Source organism: Henckelia pumila, chromosome 4, assembly GCF_033568475.1.
Source record: "Henckelia pumila isolate YLH828 chromosome 4, ASM3356847v2, whole genome shotgun sequence".
NCBI lineage: Eukaryota > Viridiplantae > Streptophyta > Magnoliopsida > Lamiales > Gesneriaceae > Henckelia > Henckelia pumila.
In genome coordinates, this window is record NC_133123.1 from 157,490,244 (window position 1) to 157,503,241 (window position 12,998).

General features: G+C 37.1%; 1 protein-coding gene across 4 annotated transcripts; it reads left to right on the plus strand.

Moving 5' to 3' along the window:
* The first annotated feature begins 8,381 nt into the window (after window positions 1-8,381).
* Window positions 8,382-12,219, plus strand: LOC140864488 (uncharacterized). 4 transcript variants are annotated; one of them, XM_073268708.1, is made up of 7 exons: window positions 8,382-8,623; window positions 8,667-8,811; window positions 8,896-8,919; window positions 9,197-9,258; window positions 10,281-10,477; window positions 11,234-11,366; window positions 11,749-12,219. In XM_073268708.1, exons 4-7 carry the CDS (start codon window positions 9,241-9,243, stop codon window positions 11,803-11,805), a joined length of 405 nt encoding a protein of 134 aa, XP_073124809.1. In that variant the 5' UTR covers window positions 8,382-8,623; window positions 8,667-8,811; window positions 8,896-8,919; window positions 9,197-9,240; the 3' UTR covers window positions 11,806-12,219. The 4 variants fall into 4 exon arrangements, with proteins under 4 accessions (XP_073124809.1, XP_073124812.1, XP_073124808.1 ...); XM_073268711.1 differs by having other exon boundaries at window positions 8,382-8,811; window positions 9,197-9,266; XM_073268707.1 differs by having other exon boundaries at window positions 8,382-8,811.
* The last annotated feature ends 779 nt before the right edge of the window (window positions 12,220-12,998 follow it).

Consider the following 12,998-nt stretch of genomic DNA (forward strand, 5'->3'; position numbering starts at 1 on the left):
AAAGAAATGATATCTCAACTTGAAAGTCTAGATGACATAATAGCGGATGTATTGGAAGGAGATTGGAGGTATGACATACACAAATACCTAACCAAGAATGAGCTTCCGAATGATAACAAGAAGGCTCGGGAAATTAAGAGAAGAGCCTTACGTTTTGTGATGGTTGATAAAATACTTTTCAAGAGGTCATTCTCCCAACCTCTTCTCAAGTGTCTTGGCCCGGACGAGGCTAATTATGTCTTACGAGAGATACATGAAGGTTGTTGTGGCAATCACTTGAGAAGTATAGCTTTAGCTAGGAAGGCTTTGCTGGCCGGGTTTTTCTGGCCCACCATGAAGAAGGACGCATCTGCCCTGGTCAACTCATGCTACAATTGCCAAAGGCATGCTAATTTACAGTGGAGTCCCGCGGAGTTTATGAAGGCAGTGGTAGCCGCCTTTCCTTTCGATCAGTGGGGGATGGATATTGTTGGGCCATTCCCAATCAGTATGGGTCAGAGAAAATTTTTGTTGGTGACAGTTGATTATTTTTCAAAGTGGGTCGAGGCCGAGCCCTTGGCCAAAATCACAGAAAAAGAAGTCTTGAATTTCTTATGGAAAAATATTGTTTGCCGGTTCGGGATACCTCGCAGACTCATATCGGACTATGGAAGACAGTTTTGCGGCTCCAAGGTCCAAGATTGGTGTAAACAGATGAAAATTGAACAAATTTTTACATCTGTTGCTTACACCCAAGAGAATGGACAAGTAGAGGTTACTAACAGAACTATTGTGCAAACACTCAAGACCAGGTTAGATTCAGCTAAGGGAAAATGGGTGGATGAACTTCCATCCGTATTATGGTCTTATCGAACTACAACAAGGTCCGGGACGAATGAGACACCGTATAATATGGTGTACGGGACTGAGGCAGTCCTTCTTGCCAAGATTGGACAAGAAAGTGCTCGAATAATCGCCTATGGCCTTGACAACAATGAGCTAAGGGCAATGGACCTGGACCTAGTTGAAGAAAGTCGAGATAGAGCAGCAGTTCGGTTGGCAGCTTATCGCAAAAGAATGACCCGAGCCTATAATAAATGGGTCTACCCTCGGGCCTTCCAAGAAGGGGACTTGGTTATGAGGAAAATTCAACACCATAGAGAGAGAGGGAAGCTGGATGCAAAGTATGAAGGACCCTTTAAGGTGATAGGAAAGGCAGGAGTGGCCGCTTATTATTTGGAAGATGCACGTGGAAAACAAGGAAAACGGCCATGGAACGCTCAACACTTGAAAAAATATTACTCTTAGGGGCCCGATCAGACCTGTTGCATCACCAGGTCTCATGGGGGTAAATGGTTGTGATTTATTTTATTATTTTTGGGTTTTTTAAATTTGATAGTAGTAGTAGTTAGATTTTTTTGTTATTTCTTTTCTTTTTAAGATATGTTTTTTGGGAAATTATTAATGAAAAAACGACATATTTTTGTCAAACATCACAAATTAAAGCCCGACCAGCTCGGCACTTACTACGCCATTCGTGGTCAAAATTAAAGTCCGACCAGCTCGGCACTCACCACGCCATTCGTGGTCAAATTAAAGCCCGATCAGCTCGGCACTCACCACGCCATTCGTGGTCAAATTAAAGCCCGATCAGCTCGGCACTCACCACGCCATTCGTGGTCAAATTAAAGCCCAACCAGCTCGGCACTCACCACACCATTCGTGGTCAAATTAAAGCCCGACCAGCTCGACACTCACCACCCCATTCGTGGTCAAATTAAAGCCCGACCAGCTCGGCACTCACCACGCCATACGTGGTTAAATTAAAGTCCGACCAGCTCGGCACTTACCACGTATTTTGTAATCAAATTAAAACTCAATAATTATCATAGATTTTCAGCTCGGGAATCACTTTTATACTTTGAAAAAATTTTCCATAATACCAGGTCGGGCAACAATATTATACTTAGTAAAATTTTATTAAGTTTCCAGATCGGGAATAAATCTTATACTTAGTTCCAACTCAGGAATTCATTTCATACTTACCAATTATTTAAATATCTGCGAGGGAACTTATTTCATAATTAGTTGAGCATTTACCAAAGTCTCAAATTGGGGAATTAATCTAACCAAGAACTCATTCTTTTCTGGAGATTGGGAATTAATGAACCGATCTAAGTCTAAGTTTGTTTGGCAAAACAGAGTACATGGCCCGGGGTGGGCAAGAAAGAAAATACCACACAGGGTCTGAATATAATGTTGTCAAACATTGTTTTCAAAAAGCAAAAAGGAAAACTAAGGGGCAGCACCCTCCATCTGCTCAGACTTTTCTCCCTCCTGCACAGGCTCCTCTTGCTCGGACTTCTCTTACTCGTCAGGCAAGTCATCCAGGGCCTTGGCAGAGTCAAGGGAGGAAAAAGGATGCTCGGCTTCAGAATAACCCTCAGCCTGGATCTGAGCTAGGCACCCCTTAAAGCCATCTTCAAAGAAGGCCACATTCTTCTCAGCACAAAGGTCGGCAAAATAAGAGGAATTGATAAAATCTTTCTTCTTTTTAGACCATCCGACCCCGAACTATTGGTCCTTGGTAGCCAGAGCAGCCTCGAGCTCGGTAATACGCTTCTTGGCCTCATCCCACCCGTCCTGAGCTGTCTCAATGTCCGACCTCATATCATACACCTCCTGGTCATGAGCAGCTTTGATATCACGAATCTGCCCAGTCAATACAGCTATTCGTTTCACCAAGGCATCTTGGTTTAAAGAGTGGTCAGTACGGGCCTTATAGAAGCGGGCAGTAATCTCCCTCGACCAGACCACGACCTAGAAAGAGAAATATAAGGTATTATTTATAGGAAAAAGGATAAAAGTAATTTTTCAAGTTTATAATTAACCCAGAAATTACCTGCATGAGGGCCAAGGCCAGAGATTCCTCAGCCTCTTTATCCGGCACCGCCCGAACTATCTCTAGGTCCTCTGTAGAGACCATGTGTTGCACAATATTCAAGCTCCCAGGATGGTCTGGCCGGGCAAAGAAAGAAATCCCTGGGCTATAGGGGTGGTCGGGATCACCTCGCTCCATGTGCTCGGGAAGGGAGCTGAGATCAATGAATGCTTTCTCTTTTCCTTTTCCATGAACAGTGGTACTGGATGGAAGAATGGGCTCAAGCTTACTAGGGGCTTCATCCCCCCGAACTGGCTTATAAGTTTTCTTGGATCCTGGATCGGGAATATGCGGTTCGGATTCAGTGGCAGATTCCGCAGAGGCCTCGGGTTTCTTTCGTTTCAACCTCTTGGCTGCAGCCCGGAAGTCAGCCATCATTTCAGCTTCGATTATTCTTTCGTCTGTAAATAAAAAAAAAGAAAAGAAAAAAGGGACAAAGTTAATACGAGTGCACGAGAATATAAAGAAATAAGTGAATGAAAGGTTAATTGTTTCCACCTAAATCACCCTGGACCTCTATCCCCTTCCTACAAAAGCCATAATTGCAAAGCAGGTCTTCTTTGATTAGGCTCTCGATGTGAAAGGTTTTTTCAGATAGGGTAGCAAGGAAGTTGGTGAAATTATGGCTGGGCTGGGCAGGAAAATCAGGGGAAGTAAAGTTCATTGCCCAGTTGGATCAACACCTCCAAGGTTGCTCGGGCTCAGGACGAACAAAAAAGAATCTATTGTTCCAGCCCTTATGAGAGCTCGGCTTTTCCTTTAAAAATTTGTACTCGGATCGGATAGAAATATAAAATCGACCCGGGGCTGTTTTCTTAATTTGAAGGAATTTGGTAAAATTCCCTACATCTAAAGGAACTCGGAAAAAGCAAAACAAAACTCCTAAGGAGAGGATAGAACTAAAGGAGTTAGGGGTCAGCTGGCTCGGGCATATACAGAAATATTGACACAAGGATAAGATCATCTCGGGGATGGGAAACCTAAGACCCATCTTGACCTGGTCTAAACTAAAACTTAAAAAACCCGTGGGGGGTTTGTGAGCCCGGTCTCGTTGACCGGGAAGTATGAGCTCATAAGTGTCAGGCATTTCCGATCTGTCCCTAATGATCGGGCCCATGTCTGGACTTAAATGGGAAGCTAGAACCTCAAACCAGTGTTTACCCTCTTCTCGCAACTGAGCTTCGTCAGACTTAAGGGCATAAAGCCTTCGCATTTTTGCCTCCCGAGTCTCAGAAGGGCTCGGGTCGGCGTCTGACCCCGAAGAGTCATTACGCTCGGGCATATCAGGGGGAGGAGAACCCTCTATAAAGGCTATCATTTCCCGGACTACGTTCTCGTCCGAGGAAGACATCTTAATTCTTATAGGAAGGATAGAACTTACACAGAAGGGAAAAAGGTAATAAGGTTTGGAAGGAACCAGTGAGGATCGATCGTCGCGGCACGGGTCGAGTGAGCTCTCGAAATTTTGACAGAGTAACGTTCACGCTGTAAAAAGTGAAAAATGAAATTTTTACTATCCTATTTATAGAAGGATTGGATTTATCTCGACCGTTGGATGATAATCTCGATCAGCGGTCTGGGGTGAACCACGTCACTCAGGGAATCTCTCGGAAATCATACCGTCGCAAGATCTCTGCCGTCCAGAGAAAGCACATGACAAGGATCGAGATCCGGACCGTTCACAGAAAACACATTGTAGTATATTACATTACAAGCATGGTATATGGGGCTCGGGGTCTTGTCAGAGGACTATATGGTCTAAATTTCATACTTCTTTAGACCAGTAGGGGGAGGTACTATTGATGTCCCTAAAAAACATACGGGTCTAACCCGACCCGGGCCCAATAATCCATATTTTTGGAAATATACTTTGAGGCCCATTTAGTCTTATTTTATGAGAAGTCCAGTCTGAAATGGCCCTGTTAGGGAATAAGATCGTAATCATGAATACATGGGCTTGAGCCCTAACTAGGTATGGTTAGAGCCCGACCCGAGCCCAGGAAGGGCCCAATATCTGGAACTTTCTCTCTCGGACACATGAAGATCATCAACAGATAAGGACAATATCTTATGAATCCAAGATTTGATATTATCTTTAAATTGATATTAGAATCCTACTTGGTCAGGGCTCTTACCCGAGTAGAGTCCTACTCTAACACATGTTCTACCTTGACAAGGTAACCTACCCCTCCAAGCCCCTATAAATACAGGTATGGTTCATGGTTTATTCATTCATCTCTTCTATTCACTTCTTGTTCACACACTCACGCACGCATATTCTCTTGTTCTTACTTTTTGTCAAGTTCTTTCACTTTCGAGCACTAACTTAGGCATCGGAGGGGTCACGTCGAAAACACCTTCGGCACCCGCTAACTCAGCTTTTGTCTGTGCAGTACACGTGAAGCCCGACCCGACCCAGTTTGTGGAGGATTTGGAGATCCGCTCTACCAGACCGAACCCGGAGGAAAAAATCGACATCATCAATATCTATTTGATTTTTCTGTGTTCGAGATATTTGATGTTGTTATCTTGTAGTTTGAACAGATGTACCTAGAAACTATTTCATCGTTAGTTTCGAATGTTTTTTGTCTTCGGACAAAAAATAAGTGTATGTATTTATCGAATTTTGGAGTAAAAATTAACACATATTGGACAGACAATCTCCTCACGCGTAAGTAAACTGTCTTTTTCAATGATTTATTTATTTATCTGTCAAATTTCTTATGACATTTAATTTTTAATTACTTATATTTTATGAATCCTTTCGCATCTGATGTATTATTGAGTTCCGAAATAGCACAAAAATGTGGATTATTTCTTAATTTTGATCCATTGTGGAAAATTTAAGTGTTAGTTGCAAAAAAAAAAAAAAAAAACCTAATATGAATATATAAATTGTTGATTTATATTCATTTTTTGGTACATTTTCAATCCTTGAAAGATATACATGGGATTTAAAATTTGAATGAAAATTTTGTATTATAATATACTAATTTATTTACTATCTTATTGTTTTTGAATTTCGACTTATGTATTATAACAATTCATTCTTTCATAAATTTGAACTTAGGTATTTTTGCCTTTTCCCAGATTTAAACAATTCATTCTTTCATAAATTCATAAGTTTCACATTTTACCTGATATGAGTTTTCAATGGTTAATTATTTCCGAAGATATGATTATGATTTGAGTCTCAGTCCATCATAAAGGCAAGGATTTCACAGTTGCCATTGTAAATTTATTCACACTGTTAAATCTTTCTTTTAATAATTAAAATTAAATTTCCGGGAATGTTTAATCTGGTTGAACTCATAAAAGAATTCAATATATGTTTGCATTGATTTCTAAACATATACATTTCAAAATCTTTGTAGTAAAATATTAACTTAGATTAGAGCACCCACAATATGTCCATTTAACACCCCTTCCTTTTTTTTTTTTTTTTTTTATAGCGCGTGCTGGCATGCGCCAGACACAAAATATATAATATAATAAAATATGTGTACTTTTTTTATTTATTTATTCGGGTTCAAATTTGACTTGGTTTGAATTATTTTAACTCATGTGTGCTCTATAAATCAAATATACATTTTAATATTGTCTATAAACCTATATTTATTAATACATATTATTTTTAAAACACAAATAAATTATTTCGATTAATTATTTTAATTTCGCACTTTTAAGTAAGAGTTAAATTGGGTAAATAAATTGGAAGAAAAATTGTTTTCAGATCTTAATGATGGTATATTTGTTGATGATGATGTCATCTTCAAGTTTGTTCAGAAAATCTTCTTAAACTTGTTGGTATATTTGTTGGAAAAAATTTTAATATGACAGAAGAAAACATAAAAAGAATTCAACAGTTGAGACTCGTGTTGAACACGATTTTTTTAAGAAGATGTTGCAACGTTCTTGGTGCTTACGGTGTTTGGCAATCTTTTTCCAAGATACAACAACTTCTACTTGTAATTATAGCACTATAAATCACAAGTTTCTTAACCAGAAATGTTTTATAAACTCTCTTTTGTAGAAAGAAGCAAAATTGTATGCAGGAATGTGTTTTAAAAAATATGAGAATCTTGTTAAAATTATTAAAATGATGTTTGATTCTCATATTTATGTTGTTTTGGTGTAAAGACAAAACTTTTCAATCACGTGATGTCTTTTGGTCCAAATAACTGACAAATATCACCAAAAGATGTCAAAAACCATCAGAAAACTTGAAAAAGACATGCATCTTTTCGTGAAGCAGAAGCACCGGTGCAGGGGCGCAATGCGTCACCCCTGCTTGCCAAGAAAACGCACAAGCAGCATGACCAGTGCAAGGGTGCAATTTTCAACGCCCCTGCTCCTCAATTTTCCATTTTTTTCTTTTTCTATTTTTCAAGCTTCTCATCCACTTTTTCCTTCTCCAAGCTTCTCATTGCTTAATTTTAATTTATTAAGCACAATCAAAATTTCCAACACTTAAAATTCCAAATAATAATAATAATGTATTAAAAATATGTGTTTTAAATATCGAGATCTAAGCGATATAAAACACACGAGTCGTTAGATATAAAATAATACACGAGAATTGAAATAATTGGTATGGTCACGTTTCAACCCCAAATAATAATAATAATAATAAAAAAGGAATACACACCCATTTAGGTACAAAAACAAATACATACATGCACGTAAAGGCTAAAGCCCGGTAGACCTGGGCTAGGGCTGGGTCTAACCTAGGAATGACAATGGGTCGGGTATGGGTAGGATATCACGTATTCATCCTCATACCCATTTATTAAATTCATCCCCATACCCATACCCATACCCATAACCGTCGGGTATTCAATTTCATCTTCATCCCCATACCCGTCGGAGTATCGGATATCCATACCCTACCCATCCCCCATTTATCTATCTACCTCATACAAATATATTTGTTCAAATTTGAATTATTTTGATAAAAATATGCTTATTTATCAGATTTTATATCAAATTTATAAGAGAGAAAAAAATAAAAGATAAAAGAAATCAATAACCTAATAACCTAAGAATTATAAGAAATAACAAAATATTGTAAATAATTTATCTCAACATTATTATTCTACAAAACAGCGTTAGATTTATATTAATAAATTTCATTGTTAAATCCAACTAACATAATTCAACAAAAAAAAATTAAATCAGAATTTCTTTAATATAAATTAATATGTAAATAAATATAAATTTATATTTATATTATATTTAATCGGGTATCGGGTCGGATATGAGTAGGATATCACTACATTCGCCTCCATACCCATATACGAGATCCTCATACCCATTCATTTATTTAATCGGATCCAAAAAACACCTCCATACCCTCCTTCTGAATCAGTTAGTTATCGAATTCTCAATCGAGTTCGAAAAAAATTATCATCTCTGATCTAACCCGAACCCGGCCCGTGGCCAGGTTGCGTTAAGGGGAAAAAAAGAAAACTCAATCCCTAAATCCCCAAACCCGTCCCCCCTCTTCTAGTCTTCTTCCTCCTAGTCGCCGTCGCCGTACACCGCCAGAAGCGAGTCGACCGACCCTCGTCCACCTAAATCATGAATCTAAGCCTTGAATCGAAGAAAAAGAGCCCCGAATCACGCGGTTGAGACTGCTGCTCGAGGGCTGTTCCTGCGCGTGCGAATGCGCTTCGATTCCAGCTGATTTTCGGTCTTCTTGAGGTTGTTTATCTGAGGCAAGCCCGATTCTTTCCCGTCATTTCAGCTGCGTTGTGGTCTTTCCGGTGAGCTGCCGCCGCGAAATCGAACGAGAAGGCTGCTGTTCGAGTGTCGGTTTAGGATAGATTCGACTTTGGACCGTTTCCAGCCTATTTATAGCCTTGGTTGCAACTATTGTAGGCTGCCCAAAAGTGAGATTTTAACCATTCTATTTGAATTCATTTTCATTGTATTTACCACATTATATTGATGTATCATTCGTGTTTATGTTGTAGGTTCGACTGTTGGAAGTCGACAAGGTATATTTTGACAAGCCTCTAAATATTGTTGAAATTATTAAGCGTGATATTTTTTATATTTATGATTTCTAGATGTTTATTGGATTAAAGTAGTGATTATTTATAAGAAAATAATCGTGACTTGAATTGTTGGAACCATTGGAATTTATTAGTCGAATTGACATTTTTGGAAAAAGAATTCAAATATTTATATTTTGGAAATATAGTTGAATTATTTAGACTATTTAAGTTGATGGTTAGTGAATCTATTTAGTCTCGTGAATATTTATTTTTTTAGGCTAAGAAGTTGAAGTCCAAGTTGACCGTTGAGTTGGTATATGTATGTTAAAGATCGGTAACGTACGACGGTAAATTATAAATTATGTATCCGTGCATATTTATGTCGTTTACGTGAATTATATGAAATATGCGAATTTAAATGCCGCGTTGTTTATATGTTGATTTGTTTGACATATTTTGTGACATTTAGAATAGGGCTTGATTTTCAGAGAATCACATGTTGAGCCCTATCGTTCTTGTTACCTGTTGTCTTATTGTGTTGTATTCTTGAGACACGTGTTGATATTTCGGAATCAGTCGGTGGCTTTAGAGCCGAGTCAACCCTAAGACCGAAGATATGATTGTCTAATTCTGGCCTGGGAGCTGGGATGCATTTTCTGTGTGATATGCTCTTGGAATACGTTGTTTGTTATTGTGACTTCTGTTGTATCGTTTATCAGCTGTATGGAGGCCGAGTCATTGGTGTTTGATATTACACAGCACGATGCTCGGCAGAGCAGTTTAGTTGCATGACGATGTAGCTCTCCTGTGTGTTATAGCTCGAGCATTGTTCCAGTTATTGTACCGTTTATCGGCTTTGTTATCCCATTTACTTTGAGCCCAGTACATTCATTGCATATTACATTTTAATTTTTAATAAACATGTTTATGCATGATTTATATTTATTGTTGTCTTTTATTGTTGGAGTTATTATGTAGGTTGTCAGAGTAGTTTTTATATTCTCCGGGGAGATGCTCCGATGTATCTGTATTATATATGAGAGTTGTTTGCATTGGATTGATGTGTTTATGTTGTTATCGAGCCTTGCCGGCTCAACTACCTGTTTGAATGTTTTATTTCGTTGTTGAGCCTGGTCGGCACTTGTTTGTGTGGTATTTTAATTTATTGAGCTAAATTTTCTAGTTATTTTTTATTTTTAGTACATATACCGAAAATCAAGAATTCATTATGTTTTGAATATGGGTTAAGTTGATTGTTGGGCCAGATTTTATTTTAATTTATGTTTGATTTTCCAAATAAAACATTTAATTTGTACTTGTTTATTTGGCATAAATCTTAGTAATTTGATATATATTCACAGTCAATCAGTGAGAGGTGTACTAAACAGAGGGAGATGGCGGCGGCAAGATTGAGGTACATGGTGCAGCTACACAAGGACGTGCCAAAAGCAGCCAGATTCTATTCGGAGGGCCTCGGATTCACCATCGATGTCTGCACTCTACGCTGGGCTGAGCTCCACTCCGGCCCCTTCAAGCTCTCTCTCTTGCGTTCCCCAAGGTTTTGCATTTACATTCAAATTACCATGAAGGAAAGGAGATATGTGTTAATTCTGGTGGTGTTGAGAGTGACAGGAAACCCGCTTTATTCTCTGAAAATTTCCAAATTGCTTGATTGATTGCAGTTATTGCTTGATATAGGTAATCAGATCATTTGAACAAGTCTCAGACTTGGAACTTGGGTAATTCCTAATGGGGTTTTGATCTTGGATAAATTTATTTCTTCGGAGATATGAAGATATCATATAACATCTCTTTTGTGTCACTTTTGGGTATTGTGTATATGAATTCACTAGTAGCTGCGTTTTACTTCTGTTTGTTCCACTTGGGTAACTCGTGCTCCAATTTCGATAGATTGTCGACTATTTTAGAGTTTCAAGCACTATACATTGGAGCATGAACTTCAACCCGTTCCCTTAAAGAAACCAAATTCCCAGCTTGTACAGGCTTGTTGATTCGTTTTTATCAATTCAGACTTCAATTGCGACATATACTAGTATTTTCCAATTAAAATGTTGTATATAAGTATAATCCTTGTAAATATTTAAACTTTACAAGAGTACTCATTGATTATATCAAAATGAAGACGGTAGACTCGATACTGCTCGGCTAGGTAGATCATCTGAAATTATTTTGGTGTGGCTGACAACTCGTTTACACGTTCTTTTGCCAGTTTCTGAACATTTGTATACTTGATCTATTGCTACTCTAATTTCGTGTATTCCGGGATAGCTCATTTGTTTTCAATTAATTTCAGTGACCATGTCGAGCAGAAAGGTTACTCATCTCTGCTATCATTTACAGTGACTGACCTCAACAGTACAGTATCAAAACTCATGGACTTAGGTGCAGAACTGGATGGTCCTATTAAATATGAAATCCATGGAAAGGTAACATCCCGATACTATTTGAAATGGGGAGTTTACATCTTTGTCACATTCAGTAATATTGCTAATGGCCCATCTCTCGAAATTACTTCTCCATTTTTACTTTGGCATTATATGATTATTCTTTTATCTGCAACTATTTGCATATTTGTCACTGACCAGACGACTTCCTCATTTGTAGAGGATTTGGTTTTCTTGTGTTACGTGAAAGGAACAATTCGAGCCGCATGCTACCACCTTCCCTTTCACTTGAAAAAAAGAAGAGAGAATCTCCAATTTCATGATACACCAAGCTATAACCATAGAATATGTGTTGATCTTATTATACAAAATTTATTTGGTTTCCGAAGTAAGTTGACTTGATTTACGGTTATAATGTTTGCAGGTAGCAGCAATGAGGTGTATCGATGGGCATGTCTTGGGTCTTCATGAGCCATCTTAAAATCCTCTTGGATCCATGCATCAGTTGCTGAAAGATGATTATTTAATCTGGACTAATCGAGAGAGTATCGAAATACCATTCTGGTATTTCAATCTAGATTCTTTAAATGATTAAAGAAAAGGGTTTCCAAGTAAATAGGAGCTATCAAAATTTCTAAGACGCGAGATCACAGGCTTTCAAATAAAGCCAGTTGCTCAAATACTTCGTGATGACCAATGTTGTAAATGGCGGCGGTGACGAGGTGGTCAGTGATCGCCTACTGCCTAGGCGGTTGAATCTTTATAGCAATTTTTTTTAGATAATTATATATAATCGTACAATGTAATTACAAATAGTCATAATTTTTTTTTTTTGTAATATGTGTAATTACATAATGTTTATGTTTAAAGAAGCTTAATACAATACATTGCAATCTGGGTTTTTTTTTATATTTAATTTTAAAAAAAAATTAAATTTCAAAAATAATTTGAAATAGGGAGAGTTACAAAAATACTTCAAAACGTTCTTGCAAACAGCGGAAACTGTAAAAAAAAATGCAGGGTCCGCTATTAAAGAGAGCGGAAATTTGCAGCGTCCGGTCCGCTGCCAGCATATACATGGGGACTTGCAAAAACGCAAGTTCCCAGGTACACCTTTTTTTTTTTTTTTTTATTTGTTTTTAATTAATTAATTATATAATTAATAATATTTTGTAAAATTATATTTAATAATTTAGTAGTATGATCTTTTTTTTTTTCAAAATTTTAAATTTCGAATTTGATAATCGGTCTGAAAAATTATTAAAGAAACAAAACATAAAATTTACGGTTAAAAAAATTAAATTGATTAAATAAATTTACGATTTAACTTAAATTTTGGTCAGTTGAGTTATATATTTATTTTAATCATTTGGATTTGTGGAGATCTCTCGTTTAAGTTGATAAATCTAGAGTAGTTAATTCAAATCTATTTAAACCGAACTAATGCAAAAATGTTATTACAAAATTTCTTAATCCGAAACAAAATCATCTCGAAAATTAGAATTAAAATTTATGGTTAACAAATTCAATTGATTAAATAAATTTTTTTGTGATCAGTTATCAACATATTTTGATAAATTTATTTTAATATAAAATTTATTATTTTGATAAATTTATTTTATATCATATTTTTAATATAAATTTTATTTTTTTATTAAAAATTGGTTAGCGGAG